General features: G+C 33.7%; 2 protein-coding genes across 5 annotated transcripts in view; both read left to right on the forward strand.

Annotated features, from left to right (window-relative positions):
* Window positions 1-13,790, forward strand: part of LOC132914508 (metabotropic glycine receptor-like) — a 197,200-nt gene extending 183,410 nt beyond the window's left edge. For all 4 annotated transcript variants that reach the window (XM_060973683.1, XM_060973682.1, XM_060973684.1 and 1 more), the window contains 3 exons: window positions 2,108-2,269; window positions 9,027-9,267; window positions 9,711-13,790. In XM_060973683.1, coding sequence (XP_060829666.1) covers window positions 2,108-2,269; window positions 9,027-9,267; window positions 9,711-10,033 — 726 coding nt within the window. In that variant the 3' untranslated portion in view covers window positions 10,034-13,790. The remainder of the gene's footprint in view (window positions 1-2,107; window positions 2,270-9,026; window positions 9,268-9,710) is intronic.
* Window positions 1-24,783, forward strand: part of LOC132914510 (protein maelstrom) — a 348,506-nt gene that overhangs the window by 253,929 nt on the left and 69,794 nt on the right. The window lies entirely within an intron of this gene.

Here is a 24,783-nt window from a genome sequence, read left to right on the forward strand (position 1 = left end):
GTTGTTCGACGTTGGAACTTGAATATAAAACACCTCATTTCTTTCCAATTCGATAACTCTGCCAAAGGAATCCTACCAAATTCTTCGTGTACCAAAATAATAATCTTAAATTATATATATATATATATATATATATATATATATATATATGTAGAATAATTTAAAAAGACTTTTTACTTCGTTTCTATCACGAGGGAGTGGATAGGGGATGTTTATTCTTAGCAATGTTTAGTGACAATTGGAATTATAAAATAAATTTTGAAAGTTGGTGTTACTAGCCAATGAATTTGAAAAAGATTTTGTATTACTATGAAGAGTATTACCAATGACATAATAGGATAAAAATGGGGAATATTCATTTTATTTTGTTGGTAACAATTGAAATTCTAGAACTGCAAAGTTACAGAAGGTTACAAGTAAATATATGTACATATGAAATGAAGTTTAAGAGGTTATGTATAAGTAAAAAGTATGCATATGAAACAAAGCGTGGTATAACCAGTTACAAACAGGAAATATCCACTTTCCGGTGGAATAAAGCAATGAATGTCACCATTCTTTCTTTTCATTCGTTTAGAATAATAAAGCTTCGTACACAACGTACGACCAGGAAACTAAATGTTTGAATTAGTATGCACAAAAATAACTGGATGTATGTCGTTTTGAAAAAAAAAAATCGTTTCAGAACCTGCTCAGAGTTACACATTGAAAAGAAAGAGATTTAAATAATGTAAAATCATTTGTTTCTGTCCTAATTAAGAAAATGTTTTACTGGTTCATTAAAATACTAAAATCTGATTTCCTAACTAGAATACTTTAATGCCATTCCTTGTTTTTGCATGATAGCTTATACGATAGAGTTAAGTATCCCAGAGAAAAATTTCACATCCATGGTACTTCTTGCTCGTTAGAGGTTATGTACCTCGTTCGTTTCTTATTAATCGTGTCAGCGGAACTAATTAGCCGAGTAACGAACGGCAGTATTCCTCGTACCAGGTACGACAATTGTAAACCTGAGGAAATACCTTAACACAGGATAAAAGCACGGTTTCTCATCGTTCCCTTTCTTCCCTTTTAACCTAATATTCTTGGCCGCCATTGATTCGACGGATGAATGCGTTAGAGACAAGACTATGGAGTTATGCAACATCGAGAGTACGTCCAGGCAAATTCAATATTCATGTCGTTTAGCGACATTCCCGTCCATAGTCTAGTCCTTCGGTGTTCGTACAACGTACCTGTCTGTACTTCCATTACAGTGAGCGCCATTTTATTTAACCAGCGAGCAGTAGATAAATAAAAATGAACGTTTTATTCAAGAGTGTTTTTACATCTTGATTTACCATTCTTTGTTAATTTAAGTGCAGATTCCGAAAGACAACTGTTCCGGTATTATTTCGAATATTAATTCGACTTAACTTCACTACATTATTACTGTTGCAAAAAGGAAGCTACCTCAGTGGCATAAATTAGAAACGCTGTATTAAAGGGAAATCCAATAGAAACTAGTTAAAGAGAGAAATAACACTCAGTTTCGTTATCATACTGCTTTTAATGGATGTCTCTAGAATATCACCAGATAATTCAAAGTAAATTACTAGATTACATTCACATTTTACTCTGTGATATTCTTTCAGCTGTGAAAGAGATTCGAGAAAGGGAATTATACTAATAGAAAACAGATTAGAGATTGTATTAATTTGAACGTTGATCGAAGCTAACCTCGCTAAGAGTGTTAAGAATAAATAGGAAATTCGTCGGAGAAACTGAGTCCAAAGTCTGACAGATATAGGAATTTATCGGACGAACTATCGTAAAGTAAATTAAGTCGAGTGAAATTGCATTATTTGTTTGTAAACGTATATTAAAGCTTCGCTTTTTTCAGTAAAGCTATACCAAATTCTAACACATTATTCCCCCCATAAAGAGACTCGTTTTCCCATAAAGATACGTGTTCCCCTATAGAGAGGTCGTATTAGACTCGTCACCCATCCAAAATCGCGCCACTATAGACAAAAATGTCACCATCCGGGTGTATGAAAATTTCTCAAAAAAGAAAAAGAAAGTCGAGGCGTGGAAACATTGAAACTTGCCTGTTTTAATGTAGGTCTACGTGGTGTTCCGTAGCGGAGGCAAGGAAGACTCAAAACACTCGGGGGCCACAGGTAAATTTCTGGGGAAAAGCAGTCGCCCGACGGGCACTAGCAACCAGACAAACTCCATATCCCTTCAGCATGGAAACTTCACAGATGAAAGCGACGGGGCGACGGTAAGAGCACTTTGATCTATCCAATCCCACAACTTTCGTCCCTGGTTCTAGACCCTTTTCTCAGGATCTGAAATGCCCAGATTTCCCTCCGAATCATATGGATAATACATTACTCTAGGTGGAAACAATACAATAGCCTTTTAAACTTTGTAATGTCGTGTACAAATTTTCCAAGTTTTGAAGTTACATTCAAAAATGTAAGTTGAGATGTTTTTGAGGTTAGGAAGACCTCGAGTTCTAGACTGTATGATGTTATACATATAGGATGTTATATATTTAAATTTATATAATGTAAAATATAATAGAAAGAGAGAGAGAAATAAACAATTAATAGAAAGTATAACAATAAAATAGGGCATCTATTTTAAAAACTTCAGTTAAAAAAGACAAGATGATTAGTTATTGCATAATATTTAAAGCAATTGATCAACAGCCGAGACTGGAAATTCTTTGCCGAAAAATTTTCACTCTCTTACACATGTCACGTGTCAAGTCGATTGAGCGTGAAATATGAGACTGTGAAATAGAAGAGAGAGACACGTGTGCTGTCCCACAATTTCGACGGATTGTGCACCGAGGGGAGTACCAGGGTCTGATTTAAATTCCCACGGCGACTCGAACCAGCGACGAAATATGTCTTTAATGGCACGTTCGCGTGATTCTGTGCATGTATGTATCCTTAGATATCAGCTGCTCTTTTCTTTCCTCTAGTTCGTTCCACGTTACATAAATTCTCGCCGGAGTTTCGTGACTGGGTAACGGTAATTTTGTCGGAATACTACAGGGCAATGCAAAAGTGTGGCTTATAATTTATTCAAAAATAAATCGACTAAACAAATAGTTGTTTTCTAAAAGTTATTAGCCAATCGTCAAAATGCCTAAATGGAAAAATTAGTGACTCTTTCGATACAATTATAACATACTGAAATTTAGTATGGTACAATTACAATTACATAATTACAATATAATTATAATATCTGGGACATATAATATGAAAATTATGATGGATTGTTTTCGGTGTGTTGGCAACACTGCACCGTGGCTGACACAGCCTGAGTCAATACGAAGCGATTATTAATCAATTAATCAAAATTCCATATTGAAACGCGTCAGCCTTTTACATCGCTCGTTGATAACAAATATTTTCATAATTATAATATTCAACAGATCGTCCATAATCGAGATGAACGTACAATGTACAATTTGTTTGTCATTTACAATTCCGTGAGCTGTTAATTTTATCCATAATCGAGTGAAATCACGTGGCCTCTAAATCCACCAAGCCACGCCATTAACGTCAACCATTCCCGCCTACTGATCGAAGCACAGGATTTCGTAAAAGTGCTGATTCTAACCGAAAAGAGGGGCAGGTAGAGGGAAAAAATGGCTACGTGACCTAACCTAACCTAAAAGAACTCGAAACTCGAACAAAACGTCGCGAAGGCATCAGATGCTGGAGTAACGAGAAAACTTGCTGACAAATGTGTCCTGTTGAAAGGGACGATAAATCCAAGGAACTGTAGACTGCCACGAATATAAAAAAAGTGGTCCATTTAAATGAGGAAAGTATTTCTGCTTGAATTACACTGACCACCTAACCTAACCACATTCGTCAATTTATGCCATAATAAGAAAAAAATGGGAAAATTTTACCAATGAAATATTGCTTATGTTTCAGTGGCAGTTTTATTTTTCAGCTTTGGAAAAATCTAGGATTGTTTCGAGAGTTGTTGTTGGTGTTCTATTATTAAGCATAGGCAAACTGGATTAACAATAAATTTTCTTCTTAAATTTTATAATCTTCTCTGAATAACGTGGAGTTCCTCGGAGTATAAAATGGTGTCCAACAAAAAACATCTCCCTTCCACCGCCAACTTTCTAAAGAGTAGTCAACGGAAGTTGACGTCTAATTTCTCATGAATTCTCAACGATGATATCAACGGATAAGACAAAATGGCCCGCACTGAATTCAGTCCTTTAATAAGCTTATAGAGTATTAGGTGGGTTTACCAGTATAACTTTCATAGTCTCCTTAACCATCTCTTGGAAACTTAATTAGACGGATCTGCTTGTTAAGCGGATTTCCTTTAAGATTGCCCTTTACGGGACTCATGAAATCAAACGGCTGTTTTTAATGGTGATCGCTATCAAGGACTTGGATGAGTTTCCTATGAATTATGACAATCTTGTAAGACAAAGCGAAATTGAGATTAGGAAACGATCTGGTAAACACGTGTATCGTGGTCCTGACTCTAAAGATAGAACAGTATTCACAGTTGAAGCCAAGCATTTAAGGAAAGGAAAGTTAGGTTAAGATTACATTATGTTAGAAAATGTTGTCTTCGAGAGGCATGTCGAAGTAAAGAATATCTCACTTATAGAATCTTTACATAACCCATGTGTTATTTATACAGAGTTTTCATTGAACCCGTCAAAATGTACATAACCTATATATAACCTATATTACCCATAAGTATATATACATGACCTATGTTTGGTTTAGCCAACTTTTGCATATAAATTGCACATGGAAATATTTTTGCGTTATTACTTTTAGATACATAATAAATATACACATATGTATATTCTATATTTGTCCAAATATCCAAGATGTGCAAATTTTCAAATTTCTAAATTTAAATTCATGTTATCTCTTCATATGGTTTATAGAAACTTAGACATCATTTATATCTGGCCTATAATCTTCATATAACCCATAGAAAGCCACGCATCACCTATAAGTGACCTGTGCAAAATTGGAAAAGAATTCGTATATATATCGAACCCAAGGCATGTCGAGTTCATAGTTTTACAGTTAAAGAGAACGTTACTGTGGAAGCGAGATCAGCCAAGTGGAAATCACGACTCGCTGATTTCAGAGAATCTCTGACCCAAACCCGGTTATGTTGACCTAGACAGACGGGATCGCGCGAAAAGACCGTTCGCAATGACAAATGTCATTCTTGGGAACTTTTTCCGAGATTGCTAGGCCTTTGGCAAAAAGCCGAGAAAATTACGTCGACCTGAAAGATACGGTCGATGGAACGCGGCTGCTTTGACATTTGACTACAGATTATAACCTGTCGTTTGACGCGATCGTTGAACACTCGTTTCGCTGCTTTTATCACAGACCTGCTGGTTTATTTCGTATTTCTTGTTACGTCACAACGCTGTATAAAGAAACTAAAAAAAATTTAGATTAATTTTGCGAGTATAAAAAAGGTTCTCTTTTATTCTTCCTAGCTAAAAACGGTCCCTAGTTTTTTTTGTCTATCAGAAGGTTCTCAATCTAAGGATTCATAGATATTCATCTTCGCAGAAACGTCTGTTCCGTATTTCTACTAAAATGTTGGTAATTCTGTAATTTTGTAAAAAATTCCTAGTTGCTCAATCTGGCAAGAATGATTTTAGTTCTTTATTCCTGGAAGAAAGTTCCTGCATCTTCATTCTTAAAAGATACCTATAATTCCTCGTTAGAAAAAATCCCTATTTATAATATTCATCTTTGCAAGAGTATTCCTAGTTCTATGTATATTTCTACATCGAAGGACAGCTTAGCTAGGTACAACATTGCTTAGAAAGTGTGAGGAGAATATATAGTTCGATTCACAAGGAGAATGTATACATTGCTGGCAAGCAGAAACGCAAAATGCATCGTGTAAACTTTACACCCTGTCTGTTTGCAACGGTAGAACGCTTTAGTGACTTCCTTTGGTCGAAGGGGTGCTGAGGTGAAAGCCTATTGAGCCTGCTACCACTTGATCCTCTATTAATTGCAGCTCCGCTTTCACAGGACCACTAATATGCCGTTATCGAACTCTAGAGCTCGAGGGGATACACTTCCCCTTTCAAACCTTAGTATACACGACACTAAGTCCCTGCTTTTAGCCAACCTGCACGCTCATTACTGCCAATCTGATACAAGTCTGCCAACTTATGGTGTGTAGATTAGGATAATAAATGTCAAAACTATTCTTTTCTAAACTTAAAACAATTTTAAAATTGAGAACCTTGAGAGAGGATATAAATACCCAAATACCGAATTTTTTAAATGTTAAAATAATGAAATATTTAAATACAAAAACATGGAGATTTCCAAATATTAAAATGGTTGAAATATGTAAATGATAGATTTGTAAAAATATTTAATTTCATATTATATATAATTTAAATACCTGTAATGAACTAATGTTTCATTTAAAATAATTAATATTTTCTGTGATTTCTTGCTGTTTCCTTGCCAGCAGCACAGCAGTTCCTTCAGAAACCCTGGCAAGCTATTTCTTAATAAACTCTCCATTCAGAAGCTTGATTTCTATTCCCAAGCTCCGTTCCTTTCCTTTGACTTCTTTCAAATGATTTCTTAAGTCTTAAATAATCTTCAGTTCAACCCTCTATTAATTGGAGCACTTTTTTCATAACCAGAAATAAGCAACACCATTAATGAAATACTTAAAAACTTGATTATACAAAATAATATATGAAAATGTTTTCAGTTGCCATTGCAGTTAACGAAAATTAATATTTATTTAAATCATAGTACACTAAAGTTATATTTATTTTCTGTAATGCACAATGAATGCTTTATCATGAATTTTTTATTTTCAATCATTAATTTCTATTATATTTTATGGAAATGAAGAAAAATATTTGTTCCAATCAAAATACTCTAAGGTATTAATATTTTTATCTTATCTTTTGATACACAAAAATATTTTAAATTGTAATCATTGATTATCAATTTCTATTATACTTTAAAAAAATGAAGGAACAATCTAAAGTTAAATAAACACTAAATCCCATTGCCAAGACCCTATGATTCCCTAGAGCTAGAGGATTTATTTAAGTTACTATACACATACCTTGTGTACTGAAATACCATACATATATGCTCACCATAAAGGTAAATACCGATTAATAGGCATAGAACTGTCGAGCACTATTGTGCGAAAAGCCGATTAATAGGCCACCATGTCACGTTAATTACGATATCGACATTAGGGAATCCGATTTAGCTGGTGCAGCTAAACTCGGGAATAATGTCCCTATGGACACTCTAAAAGAGAAACAAACAGTCTCCATAAAGTTAGAAATGACGAACGACGAGGCCATTATGGGATGACAAAAACAGAATGTCTAGTATTTCATTTTAATACGCCTGTACATGACAAATAGAGGATTTTACGGGTCTATTCATTAAAAGATCAAATATCGATGAGCCACAGCGTGTTTCCGAAATCGTAGTACAACTGGGAAAAGGTAGTTTTTCGTGTAAATGAAAGTTAAAAGTAAAATACAGTAAAATTTGTTTATGTCCTATATCCACATTTAACATCTAATATCCACTATCCTACATCCATCACGTATATTCCATAACTAATATTCTCAAACTATATGTTTCATCTTACTTTTAATATTTCACTTCTTCATTCCATATTCCACATTCCTTCTCTCATATTTTACATACCACATCCTGTACCTTTAAGAAATACTTTTTATCTTTACCTTCGCAGCACACATATTCACTCTACATACCATATTTCATATTTCCATATCCTTCATCCTTTAACACGTTTTCTATGTGCCGTTTCCCATATTTCACGCCACGTATTTATTAAACCATGTCGCATATCCTTGCATGTATAATTATCCTTCTCTGCATTCCATATTTTGTACATTTTCTTGTCCACACCAAACTACCATTTTCTCTAAACCTTATATTTTTTAAATTACATATACACTACGGAAATCTAGTTTCAAGCAAAAACTACACTTTTCCTACAAAATGTAAAATGGAGCCCACAAACAAAGCTTACTATCTTACAAAGTAAAATTTGTTTTCCTGCAAAGTAATCATTTTCCTACAAAGTACAATTCGTTTTCGCACGAGATCCACAAGGACCACATCTCACAACGGAAATGCATTGTCAGAATTTCAGCTCTAGTCTAACATGATTGGGAAAACGAATTTCACTTTGTGGGATATGGAGTTTCGTTCGTCAGAGGTGTCTATTACTTGTGGGTTTTGTGGGAATTTTGTGGGCAACGAATTGCATTTTGTGGGATATCGATTTTCGGCTGCACGAACGCAAACTCTTTGTGGGTATTGTGGGAATCTTGTGGGCAATGAATTTCATTTTGTGGGATAGCGATTTCGTTTGTGGTAAGTGTCGCTTTCTTGTAAGAAATTTGTAAGCCGTATTTTAGTTTTTGTGGGAAAATATTTTTTATGGTATGCTGTGTAAGATTTCTCTTACATCTAAGTGGAGAGAGTGAAATTATTGAACTAGGATGTGGAAAGCGGGTTGCCAGATACTGAATATGGGATGCGGAATGTAAGAAATGAAATGGTCACATAGGACAGGGAATATTGGATTGTGAGATATTAGTATTGGATTGTGCATATTACATATGGGTATGCATATGAGAAATGCAATAAAGAATGAAGTAATGATATGGAGTAGGGAATGTTGGATATCAATATTGGTTTACGTATATCAGATATGAAATAAGGAATACAAGATTTAGGAAATGAAATAAGTAATGTAAAGAATGGAACGGTGGTATGGAATAGGTAAATGATAGGTGTGAAATGTTAATATTGGATTGTGTATGCTACATGTGAGGTGGAGAATAAGAGATTTGGGAGATGAAAGAAGGAATATGAAATGTAAGATGTGGGAATAAAAATATTATCTATAGTTCGCAGGATGTGAGACACAGGATAAGAAGTCTTTCTTCCTGTTAAATGTTTCAGGAGGAATTCCGTCGGTTCATAATTCAGTTAGAAGTTCTAAAGGAAAAAAACGTTCTACTTGGTAATCACCACTTAGTGAACAAACTCGCAGCCATGCAGGAAGCTGCGAATCGCGTTGAAACACAGGTGTCGACCATCCAGGTCATCTCCTGCGGCATGAGACTGAACGATCTTAATGGATCTACGACAATCGCCGAAACGGACGTTGGAGGGTCCTTTAAAAATGATGTCGATCAGAAAGGTAAGAAAATTTTGTTATCAGAAATTTCTACTAATCATCCACTAACATCTGTTACATTACACCATGAGCTGCTATCCACTATGAGCACTAAGAAACTGTCATTTCCATCCGACATATCCATATACCAATTATAAATTAATTCCCGAACGAATCAATGAACCTAACCTAACAAAATTGTGCCGCCTATCAACCACTAACATTTCTTACATTATACTATAAGAGAAGGTGACTTTCATTTCCATTTGACATTTCTATTGTCAATTACCAATTCATTTGCAACCCCCTTAACCAATCTAACCTCAATGTCGACAAACTATCCACTACACACCGTCAAAAGTCCTCACGTTCTTTATTCACAAAGAAGAATCTGCACATGAATCTCAATCTCATACAAAAGCAACAAATAAACCACGTGACACATGTGCAAACGAACGTGTGCCCAGGTGGAGAGGTTAGGGAGGAAAAGAAGTGTCAGGCCTGCGTGGAGAAAAATGGGATTAGAAGCAAGGACCAGGGTTCTTCCAAGGAGGCTGAAGTCCTAGCTTCTCTGGAGACGAAGAAATCAACGACGACCAACGATGTGGCGGTGTCTACTTCCGGTAAACCGGCCACAGAGGACATTGGAACGGAAACGAAGCACGACGACAAAGAAAGTGAGGTTAGGGAGCGCGACAAGAGTAAGAGCAAATCCGGCCACGCGAGGACGCATGCTATAGTCATCAATCTGGACGATAAAAGCAGATTCTCTGAAGAAGTCACCGTGTAAAAATACAAATAAATTTGGCTCTGTGAAAACTGAATTAAAGTTTCGAATCAAAGTCTTCTAGTTATTCTAGAATTCACTGTGAAAGGTGAAACTAACTAATCGAGTGACTAGAGACACATGTTCGAGGAAGTGTAAAGCTAGGGAATTTAGTGCTGATTTTTTTTGTTATAACGTAATAGTGACATTTCTTTTATTGATGTTCCATTTCAATTTTCGTGTTTTTTGTCTGTAATTAATTGTAGATCGAAAGTCGAATGAATGATCTGATTAAGTAATCAGTGTGGTGTCGACATGAGAAAAATTCCCTAGAATCAGTTTTCATTTTTTAATTTGAGCTGGAATTCTTAAATAAATTTTAGTTCTTCGAGATTTAATTATTTCGGTATTATTAAAAATAGTCAGTGATGTTTCTAGGTGAATTTAATATATTCTTTTTCTCTGCTCTTCTTGAATTCGTCTAGATAACTGCGATAGGTTTTACTTTTTCCTCTTTTCTTTTTCTCCCTCGATGCTTTAACCGTTTTGTCGAGAAACTTCGAGGGTAACTTTCTTACAGTGGTTCTGTTTGTAAGATCCAACCAAAGACATGCTAATCGGCCCTGGATTCCCCCGTTTGCCTTTATTAAATTTGTTTCTAACAGTGCAGTCTGCAAATGTTTCTTGAAAACTTCTCGCCCCCTTTCCTTTCTTCCCCTTAATTTTTTAATTAGACGCGCAAGATAAGGAAATTTCAACTGCAAACGGACCCTTCTCTTCTATGGCCCCTTTCTACAGTAATTGACAGAACAATTGTCACTGAATTTCAGTTCAAATCTGTTGAACTTATTTTCATCTTATTTATTCATTTATATTCATTTATTTTCGTTAAATTCTCAAAGTTTATTTAAGTTTTTCTAATTTCACTAAACCAGCAAATTTCACTTTCAATTAGTGATGGATCTATTTTTCAGTTAAATCAATTTTCATGAAATTTATCTAAAATTTCAAAAATGTTAAAATTTCCATTTCGAACATAAACACTGCCTGCTTTTTCAGATAAAATAAACAGTAACTTTCGGTTGGAATTTTATCTGTTTAACATAAGAAATTAGAATAAGTGTAGTTTCCTTATTCCGAGTAAATGATTTTCACTTTAAATTTCGCTAATTTGATTAAAGAAAAGTTTCTCGCATAGTTGTTTTTGAGCGCGGTGATTTTGTACGATTAAATAAAGGTTTAACAAACCTTGCTGTGTAAATATAAGTTAACGTACAGCTAGGCACGAAACATTTTTTCGTGGATGTTTTCATCGTTTTAGTGGTATAAGGAAACTTGTGATATCACGGTGACGAGTCTTATAAATCGAAAAGAAACAGAGAACTATATACGAAACTTTAATTAGTAAATCGAACTAGTTTAAACAAGTGGATACACAAAAAAAAATGATAAAATCTCGGTTTTATCAAGAACTTAGAAGCTCTCAACGAGGGAAGAAAGAAGAAAATGGTTAAAGGAACGACAAAATTGTTTTAGGGGAATTCCCTAGATACGACTTTACTTTCCCGCCATTTCCAACGCGAAGCGCGGGAAACGTTCAGTTTTTAAAAGCTTGATATCATAAATAGTGCTTCTTAGACGTTTACTGTACGAAAGTTCTCGGTTATATCGGAGATTCTCAATAGAGAAACAATGGAATGAAGTTTTTACAAAGTTTGGAAAAGAACTGAAAGACATAAGTACGAAGAAACTTGCGTGATTTCTGGAGAATGCACCTTCTTCTTCAAACAGCCATTGATAATCCAATACTGAATAGAAAAAGTTTCATTTCTAAGATTTGGGATACTCCAATCCAGATTTGGGATTATTTGAGCTTTTTGAATGTCTCTCATTTGAAATTGTTTTATTCTTATTTATGCAAACTTTGTTATCCATTATTGTTATTATTTATTACGAATTTTTTGTTAGAAATTATTTATTATTGTTATTATTTATATTGTAAAAAATTGTTTTATTATAAGAAATTATTCTTTCGTTATTTTTATTTCTTATTTTTATTTACCCAGATTTCACTCTGTTATTTTTATTTTATAATAATATAAAATATCGGAATATAAAAGATCAGGAATCACAAAGAAACTTAACCTTATCGAATAATTCTTTCTTATTCACCGGAAGGCATTTTTCCCACGAAGCAAATATTCAAAATTTTGGTGAAATTCATTCCGAGCGAATGCATACGCGGTTCTATCTAGGAACACGTTTGTCAAAGTTGATCGATCGAACCTCGCGAGCCAGCTTACTGTAAATATCGTCGTAGCCGCTTATCTCGAGTCTTCTGCCATAATATTAAGTCGATTTGTAAATAAAATTACTAAGAAACAAAGGGAATTAATTAAGAAAAGTACACGAAACCGTTCCAAGCGTATGAACGATACATTACGATACCGATTAAAAGTTTGGAAGCATGAAGGTCTTTTTACAATTTTTAATTTTATTGTTATTGTATAAATTACACGAAATGCTGAAAAAAACTGCAAAACTAAAGTTTCAAGAATTAAAAATTTACTTGACTAATTTACGTAAAATAGATCAGAAACTTTTTTTCAAATTATTTCTATATTCAGAAATATAAAAGCTTTTACTTACAAAATAAATGTTTCGTAATATAATTAACATAACCTCTTTCGTTTTTAATATACCAAGATTAGCGAAAATCAAGCTAAAATTCTCCTCAGTTGCCTGAGATAAACAAAGTAACCTAACCTATTCACGTAAAAAATCGTACTGCTTCCAAACTTAGTGTCGGCTCTACGCTCTAGATCAAGGTCGAAGCTCTTGAAGCTAAAAAAAACCGAAGAACGATCCGTCGTTCTATTTCTCGTTCTCTTCTTCTCATATCAGCCTGAACAATTTGTAAATACGTTTGTAAATATACGCGCCAAAACGAGTTTGCCATTAGATTAAAAAGACGATCAGTTCCATTGTTGGGAGGTCGCACGTTTTAACTGATCACCAACGTCGTTAGTTAGTAATCACGTGATGATGGACATTTTTCGTCGCATGACGTTCCCTATGGGCGGCCTGAACCTCGAATCAGAGATGGTGAGACAGGAGCAGATTTATTGATCCGAGTTCAACAGTTCATGAAAATCGTTTGTTTTCCAACTTCCACCCTTTTGAAGAAAACGAAAGCTTCAGAATTTGTCATCAGTCTAAGGAACTTCTTTCCTGTGTCTTCTTTTGCTGGGTTTCGTTATCGGTAAAAATTAAATTTGGCGCCATATAGCTATACTTGGCACATGAGAGTTTTAAAGGCTTGATTTTTATATATAATAGATATAAGTACGTATATTGTTCTTGTTTTTTAATCACCTATATTTATTTATCTATTTATTTATCTATTTATTTATCTATTTATTTATTTGTTTATTTATTTATTTATTTATCTATTTATTTATTTATTTTCTTCTTGGTGTCTTTCGAGTAAATTGCTCTTCATAGATCTAGGGATTTTTTTCTATGAATTATCAGCAAAAGTAGAATTTGGTGTCATATAGTTATATTTGACTCGTGAAAGTTTTCATCTTGCTTTATGTTATTAATTTTGTTGTTTAATTGTCTGTATTTATTTATTTCTACAGATTGAAATATGGAAAGTGGAAATTCTACGTGGATTATAGATTATTGAATTATAAATTATTAGACTGCGGATATTTGTGTACCAAAGACATATCAAAATATACGAGCACGATATTGAAAATATATTATAATGATGGAATCCTTCTTATCACTTTCATTTAAATTCCCTGCGTTGTTAAACGCACTTAACTGATTTACGTTAACGTAATTAACGATAAAATTCGTTTAAAATTCGACATACATTTATCAGACGATGTGATGATTTAAATATATTCCATTGCATATAATCTGCCTTCGCGATAAATTCAGCTTTTGATATTTCATTGATACATGCTGAAATCGAAATTTCTCTTCAAAGTTACATTTCATATCGACATGTATTAATTCTTTTCTCCAACTGTACTCATCATTAAATCTAACATTAAAAATTGTTTTCTTAATGTTATCTCTATCAAACGCTATCAAAATAAAAAAATATTAACTTCAACGCAAAACGTCTAATTACTTGATAGCAAAATCAATTAAATTCTAGTAACACACGATCCCAATAGCTGGAAACGGTAATGCGGTTTATGAATTACACCTGACTTGATACCGTGTATTAATGAAACTCTGATCCGCTGCAGGATAACAGTAATTTAATTGATTCACTATCTTCGTGCACTATACATTAATTTGTTCTAGCCATATCGATTAGACGTCATTCTAATTCATTCGTCATTCAATCGTCATTCGTTCGAACAATAATTTATAATTCACAACTTAGTATAGTACCAAAAAGAAATTCGTATTTTTATGTTAATAATCAAGTATGATATGAAGGAAAACACTCCTAATAAAATGGATCAAAACATGAATATTTTCAAAGTCGTATTTTCCATCTATATATATTATTATGTTACATTTCATTTATATTTTATTCCTCTATATTGTTTTTATAATTAAATATATTATAAATGCTATATTATTTTTATTTTTTCTGTATATATTATATATTAAATTATTTCTTGAATCGGAACAACAATTAACTCGTTGCAAGCTGTTACTCGGATTTGTAAATTCTTTTGACCGTGGCGATTAGTCGTCGCGGCAAGTAAACTATCTAGAGAATGATCTAGGGACTTTTGCGGACCGCGCGTAATCGTCCCACGCGAGAAGATGATTGATCGACGCCATGACAGTGGGTTATCGAGTAATCGTTGATCACATTCGTCTGGTCACTTCGACATGACCGTTCATTAATTCAAAGTTAACATGAGACTCTACTTATCACATAAACGTTTTAATTATGCATATCGGTCCATGATTTTGGTCCTTGGGGAGATAAAAAGCTCGAGTCGAGGTTATGTTACACCAATGTTATGCTTTCAATACAAAGCTGTCACTTCTAAAAGGAGTTTGAATTATTACTTAATTATCATGATCTAGTGGAACAATTAAGAAAAATCTGAAATTTTATGATGGTCACTCAGCCCATAACGAAAAATTAAAAAAGAAGAAGAAAATTGAAAATTAATTCAGTTATGCAAAAAATTTTGATTAGTAAAATAGTTATATAGTTAATAAAATTATTGGTATATCAGAAAAGCTAGATGTTCATGATAATGGCAAAAATGTGGACGTTGGAGTTAAGGTTAGTACATCGAAATAGAATAAATTTTTAAGATTAGAATCTTGGTAGATTCTTGATATTGATGGTGCAATTTCTAGACAGGAAATGTATCGTTTAAAGAGATTGGAAATAAATATTTTAGAATTCCTAGCATTTTTTTATTCTCGGGATAAATTTAACTCTGCAAAGGTCCTAAAAATTCTTATCGTCTTGTGATCTATGTAAAAGATACCATCATTAAAAGCTCCTATCATAAATGGTAACTTTAATGAAAAAAATAAAACTGTTGGATATATGAAAAATATTTAATACAAATAGCGCTTAGTATACCAAAATGGAATCATATTTTACACAGAGTAAGGAAAAAATAATATGGAAAAAGAATAAAAATTAAATTAAAATGATTTTTTGTTTATTTAAAAATATTTATAATATGTTGTATGCATCTACTAGATCACTCGGGATCTCTGCAGACCTACTAACTGTAAGAATTTGTAATGTTCAAGAATTGGAAATTTATTATCGAAGAGACTTTAGTATCAGGAACGAAAGACTTTTATTTGGTACAGAATTCAGTCCGTTTCCTTGGCGATATTGGATTTAAATGGCAAGGGACTCTGATCGAAGAGTTGCTCGAATTCCTAAAACTAAATCCCTTTAACCTTCTGTTCGTAAAATCGCATAAAACTCCATATCCTGTTTCTGTTATTCTTAAACAAAGTTTACGTTGTTTTAAAAACAATTGTCCTTTTCTTCTTAGAAAAATGTTATTCAAACAATGCAGAAGATATTTTCATGGATATTTCACCATAATCGTAAAGATATAATTTCAAAATATGATTTTAAGTTATAAAAAAGAAGTACAGAAAAAGATGATATTAGTTAAACAAAAGAATTTAAAAGAGGTTTTTATTTTATAGTTTAATCTGATATGAAAATTTCTCGCGTTACAATTTTTTAGCAATTGTCGATGAACGTCAACCGTTATTAGACATTTTCTTGATTTACAGTCGGTCGCCATTTTTATCAGCCCATAAATAAAGGCAAAATGGCGAGAAACGACTAAAATGGCGATGTTCCTTTTCTCCACATTCTTGTACCTCCAATATCAACAAGCCTTTAAAACCTTCCGTTACATTTACTTTGAATTGCTGTCATTTAACTGCAGGCGATCCACAAAAATTTAGGTTAAGTTACTTCGTTTCCGCGCCTTTCAGCTTTCGGTGACAAGAACCAACAACAGAATTTCTTCTGTGTCAGTTACTTTATTGAAAAAGAAAGAAAACAAATCACGCAGTATTATCACTACAGGAAAATTCGTAACTTAGGTAAAGTGGGTAGTTTTTCAACATTCGGTCATTGGAAACATGGGGTATCGAATATTGTGGTGTGAGGCAGGGTGAAATCCCGATAATCGAGTCTGACGCGCTACTGGGTGACCGATTTGGAAGGGGAAAGATGGCAATTTCCGGTGAAACAGTTTCGATGAAAGCTGTCTATAAGAAACTCTCATCGATGCCGGCCAAAAACTCCAGCTATTCTTCTCCCAAAGGATGCGAAGGGATCATGTTACTTCTATAATAATGAGAAACACCGTAGATATAACGAGTATCAGCAATATCGCTTTCTTGATTAAATCAGCGCAGCATGGTATTAAGAACGAGTTGTTCGAGGGGAGAGAAAAAACGAACATAACCTCTGTACATAATTAATAAAGTATCGAGTCATGAAGAAAACCTGCGTTGTGTCGTGCTCTGCTTCTCTTTATCATAATTCTGTCGTATAATTTAAGTTTTCGGTACTGGTATTTTTTGAACATTTTGTTTCAGAACATGTACCGTTTCCATATCTTTTCACGTTTTTCACATTTTTATGAAAGGATGACGGTTAGTAACGTACAGACGTAAAATAGATCTGTGGTAGATCTAAATTAAGTTTGGATAAGATTTTGTTAACGATTTTTTAACAGAACAGACATAAACTATTACAAATCTGTGCGACATCTAAATTATGTTTGAGATAAGTTTGATTAATGTATTTTGAACAGAGTAGATACAAGCTAAATCTTTGTTAAACCTAGATATTACATTTAGGTTAGGTTCAAATCAGATTTGGCTTAGATTAACAGCCTTTGAGCAGGGTGTAGGTAGGAAAATGACATTTGTACTAAATCTACATAGGTTTGGATTTGATTTAAGGTTCTGTTGAATCCAGATTAAATACTAATACAATTTCAATAAACCTTCTGATTTAGTTCAGATCTAAAACTAATCCAAGCCTAATCCTTCAGCTTATATTAGTCACTAAATGAATGTAGGTTAACTGATTCATCGTAGTTGTGACATAACCTACATCTAAAATGAAGATCGACACATCGATTTTAATATACCTTCGCAACATCTAATTTCTTCGATCAAATAATATTGCAAGGAAAGAAATACCAGTCGAGCTCCGCTCAGCTTCTTAAATTTCAAGATGAAGAACATTATAGAAGATAAATAAACACATCGTACGCCATATTTATTTTCCTTGAAAATTCACTAGCAAGAGAACCAGATTTTTGTCTGCCTTATATTGGCACGACACACCGCGGGTAATTTGAATCGTCTGTTGAGGGGAAAGTAAAGAATTCGCCATGTTAATTCACTTTGCCAAATTCGATGCTCGTACTTTGCTATAATTATCGAAAATTGTTAAAATCAGTGACTCTAATGAATATTCAAGCTAACAAAGTTTCTTGTCACAAAATCACGCAAAAATTCTCAAAAATTTATAAATATTCCACGACTATTTAATTAAATTATATAACAATAACTTATGATTGCAGATAAGAAATATAATTTATATAACAAAATATATCAACGTGAAAATTGCAAAAGTTTCTCAAAGCAAAATTGTAATATTCCTTAGAGTCACAAAAGACGCGAAAGAAAGCGAACGATAACCAAGGATGGGAATTCAACGTGTTCCAGGTACGGAGTAACGTAAATTACAAATTATTAAACAACTTTTAAGCTACGTTGCAAATGTTTCAAATTGCTGCGAGTTTCCTACCTTCCTCGAAGCTATTTCGAAGCCAGAGAAATTCCACCATTCTGGAACTTCTCTTTATTCTCCCCAGAATTAAGATTCTACTTAATCCCACTTAATTCTTTAGTCCTCCCTCGATTTTCTCTCGTAGCAAAAGTGAAACGAGAAAAAGAATAGGTTGGACTATTTGTTCATTCGTATACTGTTTTCGCAAGATTCTATGAGTTGTCGTGCTTTTTCCTTCGCAGTTGTGTCGAGCTTGTTCATCCCGATCCGACGATAGTTTGGGAAAGTTTTTCCAGTTCGAAAAACTTGGAAAACTTTTCTGCCCCCGACGGAGAAGACGCTCGAAACGCTCGAGGAACGAATTTAGTCGATGAAATCACACGTTCTATTCTCATCGTTGCACGGATCGTTTGCAAGCTTGAAAAGACGAGCTGATAAATAAGTCTATACACGCTGTGATTCGTAAGTTTCTGGACATCTAGTTACTTTTCTAGTGACATAAAATTTAATTGAAATGTTATATGAATATGCCGAGGATTCTTATGCAAATTTACATTTTTATGAACGCAAGTAAAGGAACTAAATTAGAAATTTGGTTCACCTACAACAAATTATAAAGTATACCATGCTTTGGATATTTTATATAGTTGTGCATGTTATATGCATTCTGTGCACTTTTACATGTTCAAATTTTGCATAAATGCATAAAAATCTATGATAAGTATTCCAGCTTTTGGAAATTGCTAAATAATTTTAACTAAAGAAAACCTAGAAATTCCTTGTTATAAAATTTTCTGAAAATTAAAAAAAAAACAGAATTTAACAACAGAAATTGACTAAAAATGAAATGTTGCGTTATTACGAATGAACTATAAGTGTCCAGTGACTTATGAAAGTAGTGTACATATATATAAATATAAATATATATATGTTGTTATTATTCGATTGATCATCGAGTAATTTCGAATGTATAAGTTCCATTCCTAGGGTAAAAACATTGGTTTTAAGGAGATCGATTTCATGTGACACTCCTCTTGTCTGTAACTGGACGTGCCTGCCATGGGCAAGTGTTTCGGCAAATAAATAAATAAATGAATAAATGAAATATCGAAATACGCTTCAATTTCGTGTATGTTTCATTATTTAAAAAAATAGCTTGCATGTTCCTCTCTAGGTTAGATTTTCAAACTAGGGACTTTTAGTTGATCAAACTGATGCAAACTAATATCTCGCATCTTTTGTGTCAGAAATATATCAAAATTTTCTTTCTGAAATTATTAGTTCATTAGCATTTTTAAAGAGAATTTCTGTTGTGAATTTTATAATATTATTTTGATATGATATTATTATTAAAATTTTGTAATATCGTTAGTAATAATTCTGTATCGTAATTAATGGAATACTTGCATCCTCTAATATTCATTAACTGATATTCATCAATATTTATTAATTATTCAATATTTCCTTCCCTACAGCTTATTTTCTGAAATTTTAATTTTATTATTACTCTGCCACTAATATCGAATGTTTCGTCTAGTAAAGTAATAAAATACTTTCCCTCTATCTCCATTTTAGAAACTTCTACCTAAATTCCCTATCTTTTTCAAGCTCTAAACGAATTAATGATACATAACCTCAAAAATAACTCAGAAAATCAGAGACGAATATTTTTCCTCTCCTTCTTCGTTCCTAAGTGTTAATTTAAGTATTAAATATTAATTATTTATCTCATTCAGTTTCCTTTGAATCCTAAACAACGTTATTAAGCCTCAAATCTAATGGCAATAGCAACCAACATGCGAATTATCTGTATATCGTGATTAATATCGCGTTTAGCTTATCGACGCGCATCATGTCACCATTACAGGTCGCATTAAAATTGATTATGCAAACTGGGGATGTGTTTCCCCGGACGATTCAATAAACAGGAGGATCTACACGTTATTACTACGACAGGAGACTGGCTACAGAGGATGTTTTACAGTCACCCACTTTGATGATCATCGACATTCGACCGATTGATTGGTTAATCGGACAAATTTGTTGATAAGGTCAGCTAATTGCGGCAAGATTGACGCTTTCGTTAGTCAATATTAGTATATTCATCAAATTACAAATTTTCAATGGTGCGTGAAGGATAATTATACTTACAGCGAGGTATAGAAATCTTTTACAAAATAAATTTTTAGGTTATGTTTAGAGAATTTTATCTCACAAAATTTTAATTAGCATTGTGTATTTCGTTATACAACTTTGAACGAAAGTTTAAATGTTTGACGTATTTAAAAAATAATTATACATGTTGTGTAACAATTTCGTAACAATTATAAGATAGGTTTTTTAGGTTATGGTCAGAAAAACGACATTTGAGAGAATTTGATGTTTCCACTTTCTACTCTTCAACTACAAGACATGGGAGTTATTTACAACAAAACAATTATAAATTAATCGAAGAATGTAATAATTCGTCTAATGTGTATTACCAAAATTGACTAAATTCATCTTAATCAAAGTTGCTATGTAGGCATAACTGCTTTATCTGTAGACAAGCAATAAGACAGCCAGAGGAGAGTATATGGTGAGTTTATACACCTAGAGAGATAGCAATTAGCGTTTCCAATATGGTGCTCCTCTATCTCACCTCAATAACAATGCGTTGGATCGATCGGTGGTTATACGAATTCGAACACGTGACGAAATTAATGATAATTAATGCTCGAGGAATGTCAGTAGCGCGACGAATTTCTCATTAAGCACTCACTACAGAAATAATATATAAAAATTGCATTGTACAGTATTATTACAGTATTTACTTTCCAAATCTGCAAACCTTACAATCTGCTAGTTTCGTAATCTTCGAATCGCCAAATCTCTAAGAATCCAAATTTATAAATCCCTAAATATAAATATAAATTACCAAATATACAAGTCTCAATCTCCGAATGTTTAAATCTCCAAGTCTCAGAATCTTGCAGTCAGCCAATTTTCAATTCTTTAAATCTTCAAGTTTCTATATTTTGAAACTTCCAAATTTCGAACCATTTAGCATTTACATCGCGTTTCAGATTATCTTATTTTCCCATAAAAAATCTCTACTTTCTTTCTCGCTCCACGAATTTCACTGTCGCGTCACTTGCACACGAGGTTAAGTGGTAGCAGCCCGTTATGGTCAGACGTATCGGACAACTAATACGATAGGGAGGTACCGCGCTCGTTTAAAACTTTCCTTTGCTTTAAAAATTGAAGCGAGCACGAGCTGCTCAGATCGATAAGAAGTTTAAGAACCTTTTCAAAATTCACAAACTTTTCAATTATGCAACCTTGTCCCAACCATTCTACGAGTTTAAGAAACCTACGTATACACGGTGTCCCAATAACCATGGTATAATCGACAAAATGGTAATCCTACATGAAGAAATAAATGAGAATTGTGGAATGAAATATTTTCATACGGCGCTTCGTTTTCGATAAAATCGAATTTCAAAATTTATTTTCCATATGCGAACTTGACTAATTAACGATTAAGATAATTAACGATACGAGTGAGATAATCAGTAAAAAGTTGTTCTACTTGTGAAAATAAGTCAAAAACGTAGGATAACATTTTTCCGTTTAAGACCTTGTATTGAAAAAAAAAAAAATTAGTTTAATGGTATTTTTCAAAATCTGATTTTCTCGAAAACGAAGTATCTATCGAAAAGATGTTATTCCAAGTTCTCAGTTTATTTTCCCACGTAGAATAACCCCTAGTCGATTATTCGCTCCTAATCAATGCCAGAATTAACCAAATTCAAATATATCTGACAAGTATTAAAATTCGATTTTCTCAAAAACGTAGTCGTAGCCTCACAAGAGAAAATTGTATTCTACGCTTCCTATTTATTTTCTTACGTAGTTTCGTTCCCTTGTCGATTATACCGTAATAACAACGACACCCTGTATATCAGATTTTCTCAAAAACGTAGTCGCAGCTTCAGAAGAAAAAATTGTATTCTACGCTTCCTATTTATTTTCTTACGTAGGTTCGTTCCCTTGTCGATTATACCGTAATAACAAAGACACCGTGTATATCAGATTTTCTCAAAAACGTAGTCGCAGCTTCAGAAGAAAAAATTGTATTCTACGCTTCCTATTTATTTTCTTACGTAGGTTCGTTCCCTTGTCGATTATACCGTAATAACAAAGACACCCTGTATATCAGATTTTCTCAAAAACGTAGTCGCAGCTTCAGAAGAAAAAATTGTATTCTACGCTTCCTATTTATTTTCTTATGTAGGTTCGTTCCCTTGTCGATTATACCGTAATAACAAAGACACCCTGTATATAAGATTTTCTCAAAAACGTAGTCGCGGCTTCAGAAGAAAAAATTGTATTCTACGCTTCCTATTTATTTTCTTATGTAGGTTCGTTCCCTTGTCGATTATACCGTAATAACAAAGACACCCTGTATATAAGATATACGTTGTCACTGTCAGACGCAACTGGCGGAATCTTCTCGAGGAAGGTGGTAGTCTTGAAATTTTACGACACGCCGCAAATCTTAATGCTTCGTTCCAAAATACGAGCGAAGCTATGTGTTATTCCTACGATTATACAGCGAGCATCTTCGTCACGTTGCCACAAGCCTGAAAAGCGTGTCGTACACGAAGAAACCGCAGTTTACGACGCGGGAGAGGATAAAGATGCTTTTAAACCGGTTCTTAGTGTAAAATCAATACGCCAAGGGGGAATCGGTCACGCCTCCAACTGGTTCGAGGCACGTATCGACGCTTTTTGTCGGATCGCACCCCTCTGGACGATTGTGTTCATTCTGGCTAACCGAGCAATACCACTATTCGCGAAGAGTTTGTAAAGGGAAATTAATCTTCGTTCGCCGGAATTTCGTATTGAACCACGAGACATTCATCGAAGGACGTGTTGGAATAATATACTTCAAGGAATTGGAAAGATAGTTAAGATCGCGAAATTGGGTGCTTGGAGGTTATGTTCATAATCGTGAAGGTTACTTTCATCTTTAAATTTGGAATTTTTTTATAGATGTTTAAGGTTTGCGATCTACCGGTTTCCGACTCCTCGAATCTTCTGTTCCGACTCTTCAAGATCTTTCGAATTTTTAATTCTAAATTTTTTAAGTAATAAATAATTTGTTAAATTTCGAAAATTGCAAGTTTCCATACGGCTCAATGTTCCTATCTTTGGATTTTCATATCGTTGAATTTTGCAATCTGCTGATTTTCTGATATTTAAATTTCCAAACTTCCAAATTATCGAAGCAGACGTTCCCAAACCCAATAAAGCTTAGCCAAACTCGATCTATATCTTCCTTCCAATCAAATAAAAGGCTCTATCTCGTAAATCAATGAACCACGACATTTTACCGAGAACGTTGTAGGAATATCTATACTTAATGTACCGGATCGACGTACATCCCCTTTAGTCGACTCCCTGCATCAAAAGGCACTTCAAGGATGGTCCTTTCTTCACGGCTAGAAACATTCACGACTAATGTATACTATTATCGAGATTCGTTTACATTTATAAAGTGTTTACCCTCTTTCTGTGTTCCCAAAGGGATGATTCAGCTTGTGAAGCTTCATAGATTTCAAATAAAGCTTCTACCAATTCTGGATAGATAAATAAAGGATGTGGACGAATTTATTGGTGGTTTGATACTTGCGTATGAAGGTAGGAAAGAGAAGAGAGCCATAAAACAGATCAAAAGTTTATAATTAAGAAGTCCCTAGAAAGTGTTTACTTTCACTGGAGTGAATAGATGATTGATCATAATAGTGATATGTGACATCTTGATACTACATATACTGTTGAGCTAGAGCTATAGATGTTGGAAAAATGATGGAAAAAGAAAGCGACGAGTGTTTCTGCTAGGACCAGCTAGGATCTCATATGGGATTCATAGGATTTGCTAGGGTCCTACTAGATGACTCATAGGATCTGTTAGGGGCCGACTGGGAGATCCATAAGATTTGTTAGAGACTTGCTAAGCAACTCATAAGGTCTACTAACGGTCTGCTAAATGCCTGGTAGTGGCCTGTTGGGAACTTGCTAAGGAGACTGTTGGAAACTTGCTATGTGTTTGCTGGGGACCTGCTAGGGACTTATTAAGAACCTGCTAGGGACCTGCTAGGGGATTTATCAGAGGTAACCCAACAGTCCCATACTTTAGACACAGGGATAAAGCAGATCGTGTTGGAAATCGTATTTATTGAAAGTTATTGAAGTATTGGAGTTATTGTACAGTACAATGAAGAGTGAAATTGAGCCAAAACATTGATTTTTTGTGGGAAATGGTTATTGTATATATATTGTATATATCTCAATAGAGAATGAGGTAAACTTGTCACATACATTAATTTATACTTATTTTGCCGTAATAAAGATGTACAAATTTTAGTAGTTGGTAATGAATTATAGTGATTGGTAATAATAGATGACGGTGGATGATAGTGGATGGTGATGGGTGAAT

This window comes from Bombus pascuorum, chromosome 15 (assembly GCF_905332965.1).
Source record: "Bombus pascuorum chromosome 15, iyBomPasc1.1, whole genome shotgun sequence".
NCBI lineage: Eukaryota > Metazoa > Arthropoda > Insecta > Hymenoptera > Apidae > Bombus > Bombus pascuorum.